Below are 23,750 nucleotides of genomic sequence, written 5' to 3' on the forward strand. Positions count from 1 at the left end.
TATATATATATATATATATATATATATATATATATATATATATAAATGCACACATTAATATATCAAATGAATCTAAAACACAATTTTCCTAGGAAAATGTGGAAAAAAAAACTACAGAAAAACTATGGCAAAATAGTTATATTCAAATACTAATATTTATGTAAAGGCCATGAACAACACATTACATGCTTTACATGTATTTGAGCCATAGTTGTAGTTTAATTAGTCCATATTCAGAAAATATTCATGTCTCACATGTACAATACTCTACATTTGTCATAAAGTAATGAACACCTTTTATTCCTCTCTTGTTACTTTCCTGTCTTTGAGATTCCAGTTCATTCCTGATTTCATATCAACCACTAAGTAGGTTTCTGGTGAATCTGTAATAACTCTCTTTGCAGTTCTTTCCAGCAGCACATTCCGCCCTCAAGCTCTTATATTTACACACTAATCCAAAATGCACTTTCGTTCACACCTCAAAGGGTCAGATCTCCATCCGACACAGCTTGGCATCAGATGTGTTAGTGTGTGCAGGACTGGCACCGCTCTAGGCCGTGGGGGTTGCACGCTGGACAGCGCAGCTCTCTGATTGACTCATTGAAGCGGTTGGCCAGCATGGACAGTTTGCTTCCATGACAGAGGGAGCACGGCGCACATCCTGAACCTCCGCACTGTTCACATGAGCCTGCCTCCTGCTGAACAAACAAAAAAAGTAAACGAACTGCAAACAAGCATGGTGCACAAGCAAGCAAAATGATAAAGCTAAGTGCACACTATGCTACAAGCTTGCAGCTTGTTGCCCTTTCATGTTTTAAAGTATATCCTGTAGCTCATTTTCTCATGTGTATGTAATACCTTCTTCTGTAGATCGCAAAAGAAAATAACCCTGGGGCCCTCGACATATCACGTAACCCACAAGTTAATATGTTGTGGCCACAACAAAACTAAGTCACCGTACATTTTACATCAGTATATTTTAATAATGTTTTACAGGCTATAAAGAAGAACACTTATTTTGATGTGCTGACTATATTAAAGCACATGTACAGTACTGGATTATAACTGTAACTGTAGTGTGTTATTTGATATTACATTTGAAGTAATATTTATTATATTTACTAAATTGCAACTTAATCATTACAAATGAGTAAATACAAAGTTTCAGTAGAAATAACATTAAAGTATATTTTAGTTTACCGTAAATGCTTGTCAATACATTCAATAGTACACTTTAACCATATTTCAAAGACCTTATAATTGCTCAAAAAAAAGCACTCTTTATGTTCAACTGCACTGCATTTAATACAATTTTAACTATATTACATTTTCATTTAATTGAAAACATGCAATTGATTTTCTGAAAACATTACATTCAGTTTGCACTTAAGTATATTATTTTAGAGAATCTTTTGGCTTTATTATAGCTAGCTGAATAATAGAAACATTTGAAGGTAACTCTATCACCCCGTGGAGTACTAAGGTTTATTACCAATTGTTTTTGGTCCTGATGTACATATTTTACATGCTGTAGATGTACAAGCCCGATTCCAAAAAAGTTGGGACACTGTACAAATTGTGAATAAAAACAGAATGCAATGATGTGGAAGTTTCAAATTTCAATATTTTAGATGACATATCAAATGTTTAAACTGAGAAAATGTATCATTTTAAGGGAAAAATAAGTTGATTTTAAATTTCATGGCATCAACACATCTCAAAAAAGTTGGGACAAGGCCATGTTTACCACTGTGTGGCATCCCCTCTTCTTTTTATAACAGTCTGCAAACGTCTGGGGACTGAGGAGACAAGTTGCTCAAGTTTAGGAATAGGAATGTTGTCCCATTCTTGTCTAATACAGGCTTCTAGTTGCTCAGCTGTCTTAGGTCTTCTTTGTCGTATCTTCCTCTTTATGATGCGCCAAATGTTTTCTATGGGTGAAAGATCTGAACTGCAGGCTGGCCATTTCAGTACCCGGATCCTTCTTCTACGCAGCCATGATGTTGTAATTGATGCAGTATGTGGTCTGGCATTGTCATGTTGGAAAATGCAAGGTCTTCCCTGAAAGAGATGACGTCTGGATGGGAGCATATGTTGTTCTAGAGCTTGGATATACCTTTCAGCATTGATGGTGCCTTTCCAGATGTGTAAGCTGCCCATGCCACACGCACTCATGCAACCCCATACCATCAGAGATGCAGGCTTCTGAACTGAGCGCTGATAACAACTTGTGTTGTCCTTGTCCTCTTTAGTCCGGATGACATGGCGTCCCAGTTTTCCAAAAAGAACTTCAAATTTTGATTCGTCTGACCACAGAACAGTTTTCCACTTTGCCACAGTCCATTTTAAATGAGCCTTGGCCCAGAGAAAACGCCTGCATTTCTGGATCATGTTTAGATATGGCTTCTTTTTTGACCTAGAGTTTTAGCCGGCAACGGCGAATGGCACGGTGGATTGTGTTCACCGACAATGTTTTCTGGAAGTATTCCTGAGCCCATGTTGTGATTTCCATTGCAGTAGCATTCCTGTATGTGATGCAGTGCCGTCTAAGGGCCCGAAGATCACAGGTATCCAGTATGGTTTTCCGGCCTTGACCCTTACGCACAGAGATTGTTCCAGATTCTCTGAATCTTTGGATGATAACTTCAAACTCTTTGCAATTTTTCTCTGAGAAACTCCTTTCTGATATTGCTAAACTATTTTTCACCACAGCATTGGGGGAATTGTGATCCTCTGCCCATCTTGACTTCTGAGAGACACTGCCACTCTGAGAGGCTCTTTTTATGCCCAATCATGTAGCCAATTGACCTAATAAGTTGCAAATTGGTCCTCCAGCTGTTCCTGATATGTACATTTAACTTTTCCAGCCTCTTATTGCTACCTGTTCCAACTTTTTTGGAATGTGTAGCTCTCATGAAATCCAAAATGAGCCAATATTTGGCATGACATTTCAAAATGTCTCTCTTTCAACATTTGATATTTTATCTATATTCTATTGTGAATAGTTTATGAGATTTGTAAATTATTGCATTCCTTTTTTATTCACAATTTGTACAGTGTCCCAACTTTTTTGGAATCGGGTTTGTAGCTTGCGTTTTAGAATTATACTATTTTGATAGACAGAACAGAAAGATTGAGTATAGTGAAAGATTTTATGAAATGTACAAGGATTCATGTCATGGTTCATTGTTTTCAATGGTATTTCCGAAAAAGAGTCATTATTCATGACAAATTGTTTCAGCAGCAGATAACATTCTCCAAATGTCTTAATCATTGCTTTGTGAATTTTATGTCATGAGTTATAAAGTACAATGCAGCTCTGAACAACTACAAAAATATACCACAGCCACTGTTACAAACTACAGTGAACAATGAACAAAGTGATAATGGTCTATGGGACAGTCAAAAACATGTTGCCATCATAAGGGATGGTTTCATGCTGAATCAAAAGAGCATGTCCCCAAGTCATGGTATTGGTATAATCTAATCACTTAAAAAAAAATTATAGACTATTGTGGCAAGGGGGGCGTGGTTCAGCGAACGCTGCAGCGGGGGAGAGCGTCAGGAGACGCGCGGTGGATGAGCGGGTTAAGCGCAAATAACAAACACCTGTCTCTTGTTACAGTAATTGGCGTGGAGAGAGTACTTAACGCCAGGAGAAACAGGAGTGAGTGAGAGAGAGAAGGACTGCTGGCTGCCACACTCCCAAGGACAGATTGGAGCGGACGGAGTGAATTCATCTTTATGTTGATGATTGTTTTTGTGCCTGTTTGCACACGTTTTTGTTATTATTGAAATAAAAGCAGCCAGCAGTCATAGCCGACCCTTGTCGTCTTCCTTCCTAAAATCTACGAACTCTGTTACACTGGTGCCGAAACCCGGGAAGGAAGACGGAAGCCGCCGCCATGCAGACGCCCTCTGCTACTGCACCATTTGCGGAGCTAATTACATCTCTCGCGGTCATGCAGCAAGAACAACATCAGGCCCTGCTGGACTTGCGTCAGGATCAAGAGAGGCGGTTCCAGGCCGTCCTCCGAGTCCAGCAGGAGGACCGCGAGACGTTCCGGAGCTGGATTGACCGGGAGGTTCGGCCGGAAGCCCCGGTCCAACAAGCTGCGCCCGCCCACCTCCCTCTCAACAAAATGGGGCCTGAGGACGACCCGGAGGCATTTCTGGATCTTTTTGAAAAGACGGCCGGGATCTGTGGTTGGCCGCGGGGCCAGTGGCCGATGCGCCTGGTCCCACTGCTCTCCGGGGAGTCCCAGGTAGCGGCGCAGCAGCTTCCGGTGCAGAACCTCCTGGATTTCGACGATCTCAAAAGGGCCATCATCCAGCGGGTCGGCCGGAGCCCGAACAACATCGCCAGCGCTTCCGGTCTTTGGAGCTGGCAGAGGCCGGCCGGCCCTTCGTGATGGCCCAACAGCTCCGGGACTCCTGCCGCAAATGGTTGCTGGCCGATGGAAGCGACGTGGAGAGCATCATCGATCGTGTGGTACTGGAGCAGTTTATCACTCGGCTTCCCAGAAGAACAGCCGAGTGGGTCCAGTGCCACCGCCCCACGTCGCTGGAGTCGGCCATCCATCTCGCAGAGGACCACATGGTGGCGTGCCCAGGGGTCGGCGAACCTCTCCCATCTGTCTCTCTCTCTCCTTCTATTTCACCTCCTTCTCTCTCTCGGCCTGTCCCTCTACCTAGGTCCCGTCCACCCGGCCCTCCTCGAGTCCCGCCCCGAGGGCGGGGCGGGAATAACCAGCATACGTACTCGGCACCTCGAGTCCCGCCCAGGGGGGCGGGACTGCCACCGGCCGGGTTGGACCCCGCTCCTGTTTCTCCGCTCTCTCCACGTCAGCCGCTTAACCCTCTCCCTGCCACTGGAGCGGCGGGGAGGTCTGGGCCGGCCTGCTGGCGTTGCGGGGACCCGGAGCATTTTGTGGACAGGTGCCCTGTGATGGAGGTGGGGACGATGGTCCGGGTCCCGGACGTCCCGCAGGCTGCCCCCGGTCAGGCTGGGTGGTACCAAATACCTGTGAGTATTAAGGGGGGTACCTATCAGGCATTGGTGGATTCAGGATGTAACCAGACCTCGATCCATCAAAGCTTGATACAATCTGGGGCATTGGATAATAGCCGCGTGGTTAAGGTGCGGTGTGTGCACGGGGATATAGTGGAATATCCTATTGTGCCAGTCATTATTCAATTTCGGGGTCAAAAGCATAGTGTGGAGGTGGCAGTTAATCCGCACCTCCGGCATCCGTTAATTTTGGGGACCAATTGGCCAGCATTCACAGAATTATTGGGGGCTTTATGTACGGATGCTTCTTGGGAGAAAAATGCAGCGGAGGGGAGCGCGAGTGTGCAGGCGGGAGAGACTGAACCGGGACCACTGGGTACTGTCTCAGGGGAACAGAGCGAAATCGAGAGACTGATTTTCTCGGAGCGCGATGATTTTCCTCTGGAGCAGTCTCAGGATGAGACGCTGAAACGTGCGTTTGACCAGGTCAGTACCATCGACGGCCAGCCTCTCCATCCTGGACAACCGCTTACCTATCCATATTTTGCAATTATTAAAAATAGGTTGTATCGAGTGACCCAAGACGCTCAGACAAAAGAAGATACAACCCAGTTATTAATTCCCAGAAGCCGCCGGGAAATGCTTTTTCAGGCGGCTCATTCTAATCCAATGGCTGGTCATTTAGGACAGGGGACAACACTAAATCGCCTCATGACCCGATTTTTTTGGCCGGGCATTCACGAGAATGTGCGCAGGTGGTGCGCGGCTTGTCGTGAATGTCAATTGGTAAACCCACCGGCCACCCCAAAAGCGCCTTTGCGCCCCCTTCCATTAATGCAGGTCCCCTTCGAAAGAATTGGCATGGACCTCATCGGGCCATTAGAGCGATCAGCACGAGGACATCGTTTTGCATTAGTCATTGTGGATTATGCAACACGATATCCAGAAGCAGTGGCTCTCCGCAACATTTCCGCTAAGAGTGTTGCTGACGCACTGTTTTCTTTAATCTCCCGAGTGGGGATTCCTAAGGAAATCCTCACTGATCAGGGCACGGCGTTTATGTCACGGACGTTACGCGAACTTTACGAATTGTTGGGCATTAAATCGATTCGGACCAGCGTCTTTCACCCACAAACGGACGGGCTGGTCGAACGTTTTAATCGCACGCTTAAGACAATGATTCGTAAATTCGTTCAGGAAGACGCCAAAAATTGGGATAGATGGTTGGAACCCCTGTTGTTCGCTGTGCGAGAGGTCCCACAAGCCTCCACGGGGTTTTCCCCCTTCGAACTTCTCTATGGTCGTCAGCCCAGAGGGGTGTTAGACGTCATAAGGGAGGCTTGGGAGGACGGACCTTCTCAATCTAAAAACGAAATTCAATATGTGCTGGACCTGAGAACAAAACTCCACACTTTGGGGCGGCTATCTATGGAGAATTTGTTACAGGCCCAGGACAAACAGAGCCGGCTGTATAACAGGGGGACCAATCTGCGTAAATTTACACCGGGAGATAAAGTGCTTGTATTACTCCCAACGTCAAGTTCAAAATTACTTGCAAAGTGGCAAGGGCCGTTTGAGGTCACACGGCAAGTTGGAGAGCTCGATTATGAGGTAATACGCTCAGATAGGAGAGGAGCACGTCAAATTTATCACCTCAATCTCCTGAAAAAATGGAATGAGGGGGGATCAGTGATGCTGGCGACGGTGATTAGCGGAGAGGATGATCTCGGGCCAGAGGCGAATATAAAAAAACAATCTCTCGCACTGGCCCCAGGGGGAGATCACCTCTCGCCCTCCCAGCTCATTGATCTAACCAAATTACAGGCAGAGTTTGCTGACATGTTTTCTCCCCTACCTGGCCGTACAAACCTCATTCAGCACCATATCGAGACAGAGCCGGGCGTGGTGGTTCGCAGCCGGCCGTATCGCTTGCCTGAACACAAGAAAAAAGTAGTTCAGGAAGAATTAGGTGCGATGCTTGAGATGGGAGTAATAGAAGAATCCAACAGTAACTGGGCGAGCCCGATAGTTTTGGTTCCTAAGACGGACGGCTCGGTCCGGTTCTGTGTGGATTTTCGCAAGGTGAATGCTGTGTCGAAATTCGACGCATATCCAATGCCACGGGTTGACGAATTGCTTGACCGGCTTGGTACGGCTCGTTTTTATTCGACACTGGACTTAACAAAGGGTTATTGGCAGATCCCCTTATCTCCGTTATCCCGAGAAAAAACAGCTTTCACGACGCCGTTTGGATTACACCAATTTGTTACACTTCCGTTCGGGCTGTTCGGGGCACCGGCTACCTTTCAGCGGCTGATGGACAGGGTTTTGCGGCCCCATGCTGCATATGCGGCTGCCTATCTGGATGATATCATCATATTCAGTAATGACTGGCAGCGGCATATGCAGCATTTGAGGGCGGTCTTGAAGTCGCTGAGGGGGGCTGGACTCACGGCCAACCCGAAGAAGTGTGCAATTGGGCGCGTGGAAGTAAAGTATCTGGGTTTCCACTTGGGGCATGGACAGGTGCGTCCCCAAATTGATAAGACTGCAGCAGTTGCGACCTGTCCGCGCCCTAAGACCAAAAAGGAGGTGAGACAGTTCTTGGGGCTGGCGGGATATTATAGAAGGTTTGTGCCTAATTATTCGGACCTCACCAGCCCCTTGACTGATCTTACTAAAAAGGAGGCACCAGATACGGTCCAGTGGACGGAGCTGTGCCAGCAGGCCTTTACCCAAGTAAAGGCTGCTCTGTGTGGCGGGCCGTTGCTTCACTCTCCTGATTTCTCTCTCCCATTTTTGTTGCAGACTGACGCGTCGGACCGAGGGTTGGGTGCTGTCCTGTCTCAGGAGATAGAGCGTGAGGAGCGGCCGGTGCTGTACATTAGTCGTAAGCTCTCTAAGAGAGAGACTAAGTACAGCACCGTGGAGAAGGAGTGTTTGGCCATCAGGTGGGCTGTCCTCACCCTCCGCTACTATCTCCTGGGACGGGAATTCACCCTCTGTTCGGACCACGCCCCTCTGCAGTGGCTCCACCGCATGAAGGATACCAACGCGCGGATCACTCGTTGGTATCTAGCTTTACAGCCTTTTAAATTCAAGGTGGTCCACAGGCCGGGTGTTCAGATGGCTGTGGCCGATTTCCTCTCCAGAAATGGGGGGGGGGGGGGGCTGCAGGCCGGATGGCTCCCCGGCCTGAGTCGGGCGGTGGGGGTATGTGGCAAGGGGGGCGTGGTTCAGCGAACGCTGCAGCGGGGGAGAGCGTCAGGAGACGCGCGGTGGATGAGCGTGTTAAGCGCAAATAACAAACACCTGTCTCTTGTTACAGTAATTGGCGTGGAGAGAGTACTTAACGCCAGGAGAAACAGGAGTGAGTGAGAGAGAGAAGGACTGCTGGCTGCCACACTCCCAAGGACAGATTGGAGCGGACGGAGTGAATTCATCTTTATGTTGATGATTGTTTTTGTGCCTGTTTGCACACGTTTTTGTTATTATTGAAATAAAAGCAGCCAGCAGTCATAGCCGACCCTTGTCGTCTTCCTTCCTAAAATCTACGAACTCTGTTACAACTATATCTCCTCTATATGCCAAATGATTTGAGATATCATTCATGTCTGTACCGAGTTACATGTCAAAGTTTAATAGTTAGGGTTAACACTTTGTCCAAATCTCGAACCACAATTATAAGCAACCATGGTATGAGCAGACAAATTAAAGTCTGTCTAGTAGAACAGAGATAAAGCGCATTGAGTCAAGAGTATTTACAGTCTACTGAACTTCAGACTGTGGATACCTTTTGTTCAGTCATTACATCTGGTTCCTCTGTGTGGGAACGTGTTGCTCTGTGTCTTCCTTTGCTCCGGGACTCCCGTCCTGGTGAACTTTCTTTTCTGTCCTGACTGCGGTGAGGACTCCTTCTAGACTCTCCCCTTCTAGACTCTCCCCTTCTGTGAGGAGCTCGAATAATCTTCAGGTTACTGGTGTAGATAATAATCTTTCCAAAATCTAATACAGGTCCCTGTAAAAACAAACACAGAATCACTAAGCAGAAGTTTCCAAAAAGTACCATAGTAATACAATAGTTTTTTTGAATATGTACCATAGTACTACTATTATATTCTTTGAAATGACTTGAAGTACAATTTCAGTAACATGGTACTTGAATGGTATTAACATCTGATACTCTTACAGTACCCCATCAGTACTTTTTTCATAGGATATAGTTCATAAATCTCATATGGTTAAAATTTACATCATAGTGTTTATTACTATGTAATTACAAAGTAAGTAATGCTGAATACTAATGGACAACTTATTATATTATTTTGTGTATCTACTTTTAAAAACAATGTTCGTTACACTTTATTTTAAGGTGTCCATGTTACAGTGTAATTATTCATTTAAGTAATGAGTAATATTTATTAACTACATGTACTTACTCTATGGTTATGGTTAGGATTAGGTTTATTGTAGGGTTAGCTACATGTAAATATGCATAATTTATTAAATACATGTAACGTGTAACAAAGACACTAAAATAAAGTGTAACCCAACGTTCTTGTCACTGATTGATTTAGGGAAAAAAGTATAACTTAATGAAATTGTCTTAATAATTTGATAACGTGATATAGGGCAATGGATTTCAAGTTCCTATAGCATGGTTTGCATATGAACTGGATAAGGCGAGTAAATGTTGAAATTAAGAGTTATTTTTTAAAAATTGCTAATGTTTATGTCATGAGCCAGGTTTGAGCGTGTTTGTGTTTTTGGGTTTTTTTTCCTTCTCTACTCTTCTTTCATTTGTGTCAGCTGGTCCTTGTTGCCGTTCACGTCCGCGCTCCTGCGCACGCAGCTGTTCTGTGTCTTCGTCTTGTTTGCGCTGCCTACTTCTTCCTGTTCGTTGTTCTTGTCTGTGTCGGGTAATTGTTTGATGTTAGTGTGACAAGCTCTCTGTTGCTCTTTGTAACACTCTTTGTGTGTGTGTGCTGTTTTGAACCTGAGTCTCGGTCCCAGTCCCAGAGCTATCTCCTGTTCCTGCTATCGTGATCCGCCGTGCAGTTATTCCTGTCTGCAGGCCTGGTTTCGTCCATCTGCCAGCCTGGGTCTCCATCATCCACCACCTGGGACTCTCCAGCAGGACCACGTTGCTACAGTTGGTCTGGGACATTAACGGGAGGTTTTCTGTTGACTATCTTCTGTTCTCCAGCTGCAGCGTGCAAAGATTCGACGCCTGGCAGACTGCTTCTGTTCTGTTTGTTTGTGGGACTCAATAACATTCTCTTTTGCCTCTGGGTCTTCTGCAGTCACCTGACAGTTTAATGAGGTGTTTGACATTTGAAAGAGTTTCTGTTATGTTGAAGTTTTTGTGGTTGTATTGTGCTGAAGATTAGAGCTTGTATGGTTGTAGGTGGCCACACGAAGGTATAGACTATATTGTATGTTGCTCTATAAGCAATGACTAGGGTAATAGCAGTGGCAAGTAATATCTTACTCTGTACATAAGTAATATCTTGCACTGCTGTTAATTTGAACTAAAATAGATAAAATCAATTGGTTCCAGTGCCACCACTAAGGGAATTACCAAAACTAAACAGAGAAGGGAAACAGGAACTAAAGGAAATAGAATAGAATATCAAAAAAAAAAAAAAAAAAAAAAAAAAAAAAAACACATAACAGAACATAAACTTGACAAAAAGACAGTCATGAGGGTCTGCTGGGGACCTCTTATATAATAAATGATAATAATTTTCTATTTTGTGGCTTTTGATTTGGAGCACAAAAGTATTTTGTTAATTAATAAGCAGTGAAGACCTTTTTATCATCAAAATTAATACTCAGATTACAAGATTATCAAAATTAATAATCAGTCTACAAGAATATGACAAACTACTTAAGGCTTTCTTTTCAAAAATGTAATTCTTTTTATGATTTTTGACATCAAGATTTTTCACTTTCACATTTCACATTTTTCACTTTATGCCCGAGGCTTCATTACGTCATAAGTGTTTAGAAATTTCAGTGGTTCACCACTGGGGGGCATGACTTTGGCAGTTTGATACAACCCTCCGAACCACTGATTCGAAACAATAGATTCATGAAGATTCGAAGCTTCGTGAAGCAGTGTTTCGAAATTGCCCATCACAAGATATTGTTGAATAAAGTCATTATTTTGTTTTTATTGGTGCACAAAAAGTATTTGCGTCACTTCATAACATTAAGGTTGAACCACTGTAGTCACATGAACTGTTTTAAATATGTCTTTAGTAGCTTTCTGGGCATCTGAAAGTGTTAATTGTCCTGCTAGTAATGCAGGCCTCACTGAGCCATCGGATTTTATCAAAAATATTTTAAAGGTGCCATCGAATTGAAAATTGAATTTACCTCAGAATAGTTGAATAACAAGAGTTCAGTACATGGAAATGACATACAGTGAGTCTCAAACTCTATTGTTTCCTCCTTCTTATGTAAATCTCATTTGATTAAAAGACCTTCGCCAAGAACAGGCGAATCTCAACATAACACCGACTGTTACGTAACAGTCGGGATCATTAATATGTACGCCCCCAATATTTGCATATGCCAGCCCATGATCGAGGCATTACACAAGGGCAGCCAGTATTAACGTCTGGATGTGCACAGCTGAATCATCAGACTAGGTAAGCAGGCAAGAACAATAGCGAAAAATTGCAGATGGAGCGATAATAACTGACATGATCCATGTTATCATGATATTTTTAGTGATATTTGTAAATTGTCTTTCTAAATGTTTTGTTTAGCATGTTGCTAATGTACTGTTAAATGTGGTTAAAGTTACCATTCGTTTCTTACTGTATTCACAGAGACAAGAGCCGTTCGCTATTTTCATTATTAAACACTTGCAGTCTGTAATAATGCATAAACACAACTTCATGCTTTATAAATATCTCCAACAGTGTAGCATTAGCCATTAGCCACGGAGCACAGCCTCAAACTCATTCAGAATCAAATGTAAACATCCAAATAAACACTGTACTTACGAGATTAGACATGCTGCATGACGAACACTTTGTAAAGATCCATTTTGAGGGTTATATTAGCTGTGTGAACTTTGATTATGCAGTGATAGAGTCGAGAGCTCGGGAGGGGGCAGAGAGCGCGCAATTTAAAGGGGCCGCAGCATGAATCAGCGCATTTCTAATTATACCTCAAAATAGGCAGTTAAAAAAAATAATTTAAAAAAATCTATGGGGTATTTTGAGCTGAAACTTCACAGACACATTCAGGGGACACCTTAGACTTATATTACATCTTGTAAAAAAAAAAAACGTTTGATGGCACCTTTAATTTGTTTTCTGAAGATGAAAGAAGGTCTTATGGGTGTGGAACGACATGAGGGTGAGTAATTAATGACATAATTTTCATTTTTGGGTGAACTAACCCTTTAACCACAGCGAATTTGGAGTCTCTAACTCAATTCCTCCAGCACCACCAAATATCCAAAGTTTCACTTATGTTTATGCTAATAACTTTTGAACCGTAAGGACTAGAAACAAAATTATTTTTTCCCTCTCATTCCTGATTCAAATTTACTGAAAAAAAAAAACTACTTTTTTCGAACTCGGTTTGTCCACTTTTCATTAAAAAAAATCAAATCAGATCATCTTCAGACCATGCTTGCAAAAAGTTATCAAAAGCTTTTCATATTGAAAATGACACAACTTTTGTATGTGTCATCGTCTCCTCACACTGACCACACAACATCAATTTGGTAACAGCGCCACATATTGGTCTAAAGTAATAAGCAAGTTAATCATATTACAGTGATTGGGTTTGTGATTCTTTCATCCATTTTGATTAAAATAAACTAAAAACATCTTTGATTACTTATTGTTGCAGTATTTCTGAAGCTCCCAGCATGCTTGCATGACTCATTGTTCCTTTTTGTGCTTGGCCTCAATAATTGCTGCTTGCAGCTATATTTTACTCTGGATCTATTTGACTTTAATGGACTTTTTAAAGTCAACTCAAGAGAAAGAGGAAACCACTGAGAAAGCCATAGGGAAAAGGATTAGGACATGATGCAGGCCAGACTGAAACCTGCATCCCCATAAGCCAACTGCCCTTTATGCATCATGAGCCTGTGCACTACCCACTGTACCATGGCTGTTTTTTTTTTTTAAATTGTGAGCCATTGATGAATTGGGCTAGATTACATGTCGAGGATCAGGGATCTTGTGATGAAAAAATATGATAAAGATCCTGTCAGGTTTTTTGTTGTTGCTGTTTTTTGACGTTGATATGCAAGGGAAGATCTTTAGCAGTTTAGTCTTTCAACGGCATGTCACAGGTGACATTTCAATGAAAATTTAATCTTTATAGAACTATGCAAAAAAAGCAAATTAGCTTTCAAGTCTTACTTAAGGATTCACGTTGTTTAAGTTTGTTCAGTCTACAGTATATATGTGAATGATGGTTCTTTTCTTGTTCAGATTTGAGGCAGAGAAACAAAACAGTTCACAATGGTTCAAAGCTGAGAATATCCTTGCGAATGGGATGTAATTGCATGCCTATGTTTAGAAGTTGTGTTGGAGTGTGGGTCTATTATTAGATCTGGGAACTATGAATTAGTAACAGTGTGGCATAATAACTGACTGGTAGAAAATGTTTTACTGCATTCATGTGCCAGAATCAAACTAACTAAACATAATGAGGAGGACAATAAGGAACCCTTACAAAAAACACATTGTGTTTCGCCTACAACAATTGGCTTTTTGCTAAACTTAGCCCAACTTAGTTACTGTTGCAAGATTTAAAGAATGTCCCATAGGAATGAAACGAACAGGGAAATTGTTTTTCTTATGTGCTCATAATGTGGGGGGAGGGGGAATTAATAGATAATATTCTTGGGCTGGCATGATTTTGCAAGCAAAGCATTGATCAATTTTAAAGAAACCATTAAATTACGCAGCAAATCAGCAACACTTATCATAGTGAATTGTAAAGAGAAAGGCTTAATTTGAAAGCAATGTTAACATTAGTTCCCTATCAGTCAGTCACGTTCAACGTTACGTCAGAACTGAACTGATGAATTAGGATCTCGCCTGAAAGCCCAGTCACCTTTGAGTGTAAACAAAACAAGCCAATGGACATTGGCGAGTGAGATTTGCATTGTGAATCGTGCCCACGAAGCAGGTATATAAGGAAGTGTGGCACACTCACTCATTTAAAGAGATAGTTCACCCCAAAATGTAAATTGTCCCATCATTTACTCACCCTCAAACCATCCTAGATGTAAATGTCTTTCTTCTTTCAGCCAAACACAATCAGAGTTATATTAAAGGTTATACTGGCTCTTCCAATCTTTATAATGGGAGTAAATGGTACCATTTTTTTTAAGCCCCAAAAAGTGCATCCATCCATCATAAAAGTAATCCACATGGCTCCAGGAGGTTAATAAAGGCCTTCTGAAGCGAAGCTATGCATTTTTGTAATAAAAATATCCATATTTATAACTTAATAAACTATAATAACTGGCTTCCGGTAATGATCGTACACAAGTCTTCCCAGGCGAAAAATAATGTACAGTTCTATAATGTACTTAAAGTGCTCTATTTTCACGCACTAATTTTGTACTTAATATACTAACATTTTTTCTTTAGTACTTCTTAAGATAATCTTAAGAACATGTGCTATTTTGAGACACCATGAAATATGAACTAAAATGGGCTTTTAATATACTATCTCTGTATTTAAAAAATAGATTTAATTACCACTTGTAGTACACTATGGGTTCAAATGTACAATAAGTGGTATTTAATTTTTTTTTTTTTAAATACAGACATAGTACATTAAAAGCACATTTTAATTAATATTTCATGGTGTCTCAAAATAGCACAGATGAGTGTTTTAATAACACGTTATTAGTGTATTAATAACACTTTCTTTGAAAAACTAAAATCTCATTGTTTATTGTACTGAAATCCTATTGATGTGTCACTTGTCACTTGTGTGTGTGTGTGTGTGTGTGTGTGTGTGTGTGTGTGTGTGTGTGTACTGTTTAAGGTATACATACACACTACTTAAACTTTTCTTTTCAACATATTAATTCTTTTTTTTTTTTTTTTTACTATGACATCAGGACAGTATCTTTCTGACATTTTTTTTTTTTTTTACTGCTATAAGTACATGTACCATGTGTAACTGTCATCTTAAAATAAAGTAAAAGAAATGTAGTTTTTAGTGCAGGGCTTACTTTATTATCCTGTGGAAGATCTCCACATGCCAGGGAATTGCATCCTGTCACTCCTCGATAGACATTTATCCTCTGGGCAATCAGACCTGTTGGAGGGAAGAAACTCTGGTCCTGCATGTCTTCTAAGCCACACAGATGTCCCATCTCCATCTTGTTGTGGATGAAGCTGTGAGGGTACTGCTCCTCTGGACTATCCAGCTCCTGTCCATCTTCGTACACATGCTTCAGGACCCTGCCGCTGTATGACGAGGCCAGCTTGAACCTCACCTTTTTAGGCTTACCCTCAATAAAGGTGCCTGTTTGCCCATGGAGCTCCTCCATAGTCCCTCTCATATGAAATTCCCAGTGGTCTTGTAAAGAACAGGAGGAAGAACTGTGGAAGATAAGTATTAAGGAAAGACTGGAGCAGTCCAGCTGCTTTCCATAGTCCTGATGAATTATTGAGCAGGGGATCTTGTGCACAACAGGAGAGCTGGAAATTGAAACCTAATGGTTTCATCAAATAATGATGGTTAAAGGAGAGTAGTGGATGTGTCTGTTGATTATGCATCACCTCTAATGAATGTCAGTATGCATGTCAAATGAAACCTCTACTATTACAAATGTTGAGTGTAATATCTCTAGTATTTTTTTCATCAGTATAAAGATTTAAACCTAAATTAATGAAAGGTACTAAAAATATATTAAATCCTCTATTAGCATGCATATTACCTGGGTATTGGCTGTTTATTAGTACTTATAAAGCACATATTAATGCCTTATTCTGCATGATCATATTCTACATCCCTTAATCCTGCCCAATACCTAAACTTAACAACTACCTTACTAACTATTAATAAGCAGTAATTAGGAGTTTACTGAGGCAAAAGTCCTAGTTAATAGTTCGTTAAAGGGTTAGTTCACCCAAAAATGAAAATTCTGTCATTATTGACTCCCTCTCAAAATGTTCCAAACCTGTATAAATTTCTTTGTTCTGCTGAACACAAAGGAAGAAATTTGGAAGAACTTTTGTAACCAAACAGATCTGACAGAATTTACATTTTTGGATGAACTGTCCCTTTAATAGTGAGAATTTGATCCTAAACTAAAGTAGCTTGACTGTAGTTTAACTACTGTACTTGTTTTTTATTGATTTTTTAAATAATAACAACACTGCACTTAATGTGTAATAAATTTAAAAAAGTGGCTGAATAAAGCATTTCTACAATGGCGATGGTAACTGAAAACTTGTTTTCTTTTTTATTGCATGATGCTTAATAAATCCAAAATGACTGTCAGGAAAAAAAAATAGGAAGTGTTTTGAATGTTTTGGAATTTAAATTAGTTTACAACATCTTAACAGGATAAAATGCTGATTTGGTGTTCAATTATTATCAATTATTAATAATGGTTGTTATTATTATCAATGCTGGAAACAGTTTTGGTGCCTAATATTTTTCTGCTTAATATTTTTTTCTTGATTCTCTGAATAATAAAAAGTTCAAAAGAAAAGCATTTATTTTAAATAGTAACACTATAGATTAATTTACTATCACTTTTCATCAATTGAATGCCTTCTTGCTGAAGAAAACGATTAATTCATTTACTTTTAAAGGTCCCGTTTTTCGTGTTTTTTTGAAGCTTTGATTGAGTTTATAGTGTGCAATATAACATGTGTTCATGTTTCGCGTGTAAAAAAACACAGTATTTTTCACATAATTTACTTATCTGTATACCTCTGTTTCCACTGTCATAAAAACGGGCTGATGACTTCCTTGTTCTATGAAGTCCCTCCTTCAGAAATACGTAACGAGTTCTGATTGTGCCAGCGGTTCCTGTGTTGTGATTCGACAGCAGTTTAGCGAACCTTGCCCGGAAAGGTCACGCCTCTTACCATAACGTGGAGATGCACGCGCTCAGTGTTATTGTAAACATGTCTTTAATTTTACCCTATCAATTTGAGCCGGAATCAGACCCGGTGATTGGACTGCGGGATGAAAATAACAGCGTTTCGACGACATGGCGACAAACACACTCTACAAACGCAACTCTTGTGTATTCCTGTGGGCGGAGGTTAGTCAAAAAACTGTTTTAGTGACGTCATTAAAGAAGGAAGTAGAGGGATGTAGTCCAAACTGGCCGTTCGATGTAGGCGACTTCTGTTAAATAAAATATCTTGCTTGGCATTGAACTTTGAGCTTTAAAATTTTACAGATTTTATTTATATTCTAACAACAACATTACACACTAACTAAAGTTTGAAACATGGGATCATGAGGAACGGGACCTTTAAACTTTTGAATGGTAGAATATCGCAGTTTCCACAAAAATACAAAACATTACAGCAAAATCAACATTAATAATAATAAGAAATGATTCTTGAGCACCACATCAGCATAGAATGATTTTGGAAGGATCATACTGTATTTTGGATCAAATAAATGCAGCCTTGGTGAGCATAAGACACTTCTCTCAAAAATTCTGTTGGGAAATTCTGTAGTGGTGCACATATCCCTTAACCTTTAATATGAAGACAGTAGAAGAAAAGAGCAATACTGTACACGTTAAGACTAACAAACAAACCAGCAAAGTTATACAATGTTGAGTGTCTTTGGAATTTAAATTAGTTTACAACATCTCAACAGATAAGTCACTTTCCTACACATTTTGATGGTATTGTTTTTAATAGTAATATGTTATTTGCATCTTTTATATTTGTATGGGCAGCTTGCAGTGTGTAAAACAGCAGAAATCCCTGAGATCAGCCAGTAGGGAGCCATTTTACTGAGACAAATCTAACAAATGGCAGACATTAACCCTTGTGCATTCTAACATCCATCTTGCAATTATCTCCCTAGTTGACTATTATTGCATTCTAACCAACTGCTAAGATGGTTTGCCTCCTTTTCCTTCCTACATTCATATCTGCTATTACTATGAAATCATTCAAGTGAGAAATTGTTTTGTGTGCCTCTCAGTAAAAGACTCATTGAAGATGTCAAGTCTCCAACTAGGCTGTACTAAATGATTATTAATCTGCATGCGTGCTTATTTTCAGCTGTCACCGGAGAATGTATTTTTCTGTGGGGTACCTCCATTGGGACATCATTTTTCTGAGTGCTTTAGATGTTGTCTTAATGATGCCTCTGATGATATGTCATCAGTTCCTTATTTTCCAGATGGTCATAAAAGCGCACGCCGCAGGGTAAAAATATGTGATGGTGTAACCTTTCATCTGAGGAAAAGAGTTAATTATTTTCTATGCAGGCTAGAGTATCTGATATTGATGGAGTGCCATGCAGTGTTTGTTTATAATGGGCTCTATGAATTTAAAGTGTGTGAGCTCTCAATAATCTTTTTATCTAGAATCATTTAATGAAAACTACAGTGGCCCCAATTATTTAGACATTTAAATCACACTTAAAAATGTCTAAATGTCATTACATTTAGATACACAATATCAAACCAAGTGACATATGCAAACAAATGCTGCTTGAGCTTTTCTCAGAACTAACTACTTTTCTGAGCCATTTTGCAATGATCTTTATCAACTGATGTGGCGGTGAGAGGAACCACGGAAGTAGTTCATCACATTATATTGTCATTATTCAGCTCAAGTCAGTTCAGTATGGAAGTTTATTTCCACCACAGAATGCACTCAAAAAAATGAATTGTTAGATTTACTTAAAAAATAGGTCCCACGCAACAATATTGAGTAATTTGTACAAAAAACTATTTAGCTGAATGAACAAAAGAAATTCAAGTAAAGCTGACAAAATTTCTTTGAGTAAATACAAATCATTTGAATGTCACTGTTGCATAATATTTATATGTGCAGTTTACTTAATAATGTTATGTTGATTATGTAAGGTCAACTTTTTTTTCTTTTTTTTTTTGAATAATCATTTAAATAAAAAGGATACAACATATCAGAACGCATCCCCTCACCCCAAAATGCACTCAAAAAATAACTAATTGAATAAACTCAATTGAATTGAGAGCAGGAATTTCATCCTATAATCATGCATATATGAGCGCACACAGCCTAAACACAGGCGACACTTTTCTGCATGATGGTAACCACAAAATTCAAAAACATTACAGAAACTACTCTAAATGTCCAACATAACTGAACATTAAACACTAACATAAACTAACAACATCTTTCCCTTTACTGAAAAACACATAAAATAACACTTTAATCCCTAAATTTACTCTCCTAATGCAGTCCCTTGCAAAGCATGCTGGGAACTACGGATCCACTGCACAGTTAGTTATGTCAACAATAATGTTATGTCAACAATACTTTACTTACTAAGTAAAGCTGACAATACTAAATTTTAGTAGAAACAACGCAGTTGAATTACGTTCATGTAGTTACATGAGTTTTTTAAGTAATGTGAACAAGGGTGGTTTGAGTGAAACTAACAACAGTGAAAGTTCATTGGTGGAATTTTCTCAGATTTTCTCCCAAATGATTTGTTTGAAGTCAAATGTTTAAAATAGTAGTTCCCTTGTGCTAGACAACAATGTTCTTAAACTATTTTCTTAGTAACTGGGTAATATGATAATAAATTGGCCTATAATACACATAGTTTGCTTTCTCATAATTCAGTAATTCATGTTTGGCCCAAACTTTGGGGATCCTGCCAGAAATCAGAATGACCGTATTATTCTGTTTTATGGTCTGATGTATTACACATCACGGGTGATTTGTTTGAAGCTGACATTTGTGTGCTTGCACCATCAAACAAACCAGAGACGGCTCTTAACTCACTAACTCGCTGCTCTGCCTGCAGTGATGAGGAAGGTGAATAGTTGCAAGACATACAAAATATTCATGACTGTGTCACAGTATGTGTAAACAGAGATGCTACACTAAGATTCTGCACTGGTAATCATAGGGGAAGTGTTTCGAGAGAATAGAGATAGCTTACTTTGTTTCCACTGTATATATTTCAGTTTGAATGATTCAAGGTTTCATTTCCATGAACGTGCATTAACTAATCTCTTAATCTATTATGTTGTTTGTTAATGATCTATTAATACAAGTTATGAGAGAATTATAGAGTTCACCCAAAAATAAAATTGTCATCATTTACTCAGCTTCATGCCATTCCAAACCTGCATGACTTTCTTTCTTTCTTCTGTGAAACTCAAAGATATTTTGAAGAATGTTGGTAACCTAACAGTTTCTGTTCCCATTGACTTCCATTTATGTAGAATATTTGTGTTAATCAGAATATAAATAGATCATGTATAATAAATGTGTTACAGATGTGTGGCTGCAGCAGGGATGAGGCAGAATCAGACTTCTACAAACGACGGGTATTTATTAAACAAGGAACAGAACAGCAAACACATGTATGGTAAGCAATAAATCGGACAAGGAGTGCAGGGAAGTGAGTCCTTATAAAGGGAGTGCTAATGACGATGAACAGGTGCAGGGAATCTGGGGAGAGATGATGAGGAAGTGAGTGCAGGTGTGGAACAGGGAGGCTCATGGGAGATGGAGTCCAGGACAGGCGTGAACTGTAATACAATTGTAACACAGTTCGTAAGTATGGGAAAAAGGAGGCAGCGAACGTTCAACAAAACTTTAATACCAAAATAAACAAAGAATAAACAAAAGTAATGCCGGCGGACGTCTGCCGGCCACACAAACATAATCAAACATCAAATAATATCTGGCCTGATCCTCTCTCATCCTTCACTGGCGTCGCTCCTCCTTTTATGCCTCCGGAGCTCCTCCGTGAGAGACTCAAGGCCGGTGCACCTCGCAGGTGAAGCTCATTATCTCTCGTGTCACCGGCCTCGCGCCGTTCCCTCGTGGCTCTCGCCCGCCCTGCTCGCCACAACAATGTGAATATAGATATTTATGTGAACAAATTATTTTACTATTATAATCATTTGTGTCTGTGTAGAGGCCTGTAAGAGAATGAAATGTTCACATATGTTGGGGCCTCTCACTCTGCCATTAGATATATGGTAAGCTGTGCCTCTCATTCTGCCATTAGAGAATATATGTAGGATGAGCGAGGGCCTCTAGTATAAACAGGTTGAGGCCTTGGTTCCACTTTTAAAACAGATTAGATTCACAACCAAAAATGGAAGAATTGATAAACACTGGTGGTGCAGAGTTTGAAAATGTATAAGATGTATTGACCCCACCTTGGGGCTATAGGAAAACTGTATAAAAAGAGTGTGTGAGATCTGATCCAGCAGTTGCTTTGCAAAACAACTCGGCTTTATATCTCTGTGAATAAAGACTATCTTCTGGCATCAACAGCCCAAGATTTCTAGAGTGATTTTTCAGAGGCGGAAGAAGCCTCTGAATGGAAGTTTGTTTCGACCACAGAATTTAAAATAATAATAAAAAAGGTAAATTTCAGAAAGAAAGAAAGAAAGAAAAAGAAAAATGCATACAGGTTTGGAACGACATGAGGGTTAGTAAATTATGTTGTAAGTTAGGGTGAACTATAGTACCTCCTGTTGTAGTTAGTGCCAATTTAATATTTTGTTCAGTTATTGCGCCACCAACAGGCGTAATCCCACCACATTTTTTATGCGTCCTCAGAGTGTGCCCATAAATAAATGTCAAATTTGGTGAAAATATCCTATTTTGTTTAGGAGTTATAGACATGTATATGTACAGTATGATTACATAAAAAATTACCCATGCATGACTTTGATTGCATTTTTTGCCATTTACTATCAGAATTTTGGTATTTTGGCTTTAACGTTCTAATTTCCTATGGTGGTTTCTCAATCGGACTAACTGTTTCGAAGATATTTGCGAATTTTGTTTTAACACTAAATCGCAATGTTGCACAAACCATAAGGCAAAACCTAGCCTTGTTAGGTATCGTTGGACTCGGCAAGGATTCAGGAACCTAAGGAGATGTTCCCATGAAAATAAGTCAACCACATCAAAAGTTATGAGCATATGAATATTTGATTTCACCACTAGGTGGCACTGTCTCAAAACTTCTCAGGCTCCTTCAGGGCATCGTGCTGATGACCCATACCGAGTTTGGTAATAATATGCTAATGTGTTAAAAAAAATACAGCATTTTGCTACAAAATGCAAAATGACAGATGCCCAAAATGGAGGATATGGTAAAATTGGATATAATTCAACGCGGCATGCTGCCCTGAATCTAACAAGACCAGTTTGATCATTTTTGGCCAAACCGTTTTGGCATGCTCTTCTTCGAAATTTTGATAACATTTTGCTAGCACAGTCTGAAGATGATCTGATTTGATTTGCATGAAGATTGGAGCAACCGTCTAGGAGAAGTTTGAAAAAGTAGGGGTTTTTTTTTTTTTTTTGGTGGGAAAATTTGGCGGGAAAAGTTTTATGATGGAAAATTACGTCATAGGGTGCAATAGGGTGCAAGAATTTTGTTTCTAACCCTTATGGCTCAAAAGTTATTAGCGTAACCATGAGTGAAAATTTGGACAAGTGGTGGCGCTAGAGAGTTTGATCTAGAAACACCAAATTTGCTGTAGTTAATGTTGAGACTGTTCTCTATCAGTGTGCCAAATTTCATAACTGCCATAGACTTCCAGAGTGGAAGAAACAGAAGAAGAAGAAGAAGAAGAAGAAGAAGAAAGGATACAATAGGTGCCATTGCACCTTCTGTGCTAATTCAAGTGCTACCAGATGTTTGATATGATATTTTGAAAATGGAACGGTAAATATTTTAGCAATTAAAAATGATATTTTGAGTCTTGGCGCTTAAACTCTTTAAAACATTTACAAATCTCAGAATTTGATAAATTATTATGGACCCACTTTATATTAAGTGGCCTTAACTACTATGTACTTACATTTTAATTAATCATTTGATACAATGCACTTATTGTGTACATACATGTTTTTACATTGTACTTATATTTTAAAAACACCTGCATGTAATTACATCTGTAATTAATTTCTGTAATTAAATTCATAATTACACTGTTGACCCATCCCTTAACCCTTACCCCTACCCTTAAACCTACCCATACCACCAAAGTTTTCCCTAACCTTACCCGTATCCACCTCCATATCAGCAAAAGTGTTTTGCAATTCAATATGAACCCAATAAGTACATTGTACTTATTTTTTGATGTAAGTACATAGTAGTTAAGGCCACTTAATATAAAGTGGGACCATTATTATTATTTATTTATTTATTTATTTATTTAAAAAAAAACATATTTGTGAATGCAGCCCAGTCAAATTATATTGGTTCTATCTGATTTTTTTTCTTAAATGCCTGGCTGTTACATGTATATTTTATTATGAGATTGTCATTTAGCTAGCCTTTTTCTCCAAAGCAACTCACAATTCATTAACCTCAAGGAAGGTTCACAAAAGGTCTTTCACATCTGAACTGTTTTCCTTTTCCCTAGTTTTCCAATAACATTTACAACACCTAAATGCTCTAGTTTTTAGTGACAAAGGCCTTAAAGCACCGCTGCACCTGCAGGGAGCTGGCTGTGACTGAATGGATAATGGTAGATCAGCTGCCAACATAAGAC

The 23,750-nt window shown here is 39.9% G+C and overlaps 1 protein-coding gene across 1 annotated transcript; it reads right to left on the reverse strand.

Annotated features, from left to right (window-relative positions):
* Window positions 1-241: 241 nt before the first annotated feature.
* LOC125253427 (glutaredoxin domain-containing cysteine-rich protein 2) lies at window positions 242-15,685 on the reverse strand. Its single transcript, XM_048167377.1, has 3 exons — window positions 15,243-15,685; window positions 8,805-9,029; window positions 242-698 (listed from the first exon to the last, which is right to left on the reverse strand). The coding sequence occupies exons 1-3, from the start codon at window positions 15,573-15,575 to the stop codon at window positions 525-527; spliced, it is 732 nt and encodes a 243-aa protein (XP_048023334.1). The 5' UTR covers window positions 15,576-15,685; the 3' UTR covers window positions 242-524.
* Window positions 15,686-23,750: the final 8,065 nt, after the last annotated feature.

This window comes from Megalobrama amblycephala, linkage group LG18, assembly GCF_018812025.1.
Source record: "Megalobrama amblycephala isolate DHTTF-2021 linkage group LG18, ASM1881202v1, whole genome shotgun sequence".
Lineage (NCBI taxonomy): Eukaryota > Metazoa > Chordata > Actinopteri > Cypriniformes > Xenocyprididae > Megalobrama > Megalobrama amblycephala.

What these genes read in the sequence shown, in the direction of transcription:
- LOC125253427 (XM_048167377.1), bottom strand. Translation starts at nt 15,575, where the DNA reads ATGAGAGGGACTATGGAGGAGCTCCATGGGCAAACAGGCACCTTTATT. An exon ending in ATCTTCCACAGGATAATAAA is followed by an intron (nt 9,030 to 15,242) that starts GTAAGCCCTGCA and finishes TTGTTTTTACAG; the next exon opens with GGACCTGTATTAGATTTTGG. An exon ending in ATGTAATGACTGAACAAAAG is followed by an intron (nt 699 to 8,804) that starts GTATCCACAGTC and finishes TTGTTTGTTCAG; the next exon opens with CAGGAGGCAGGCTCATGTGA.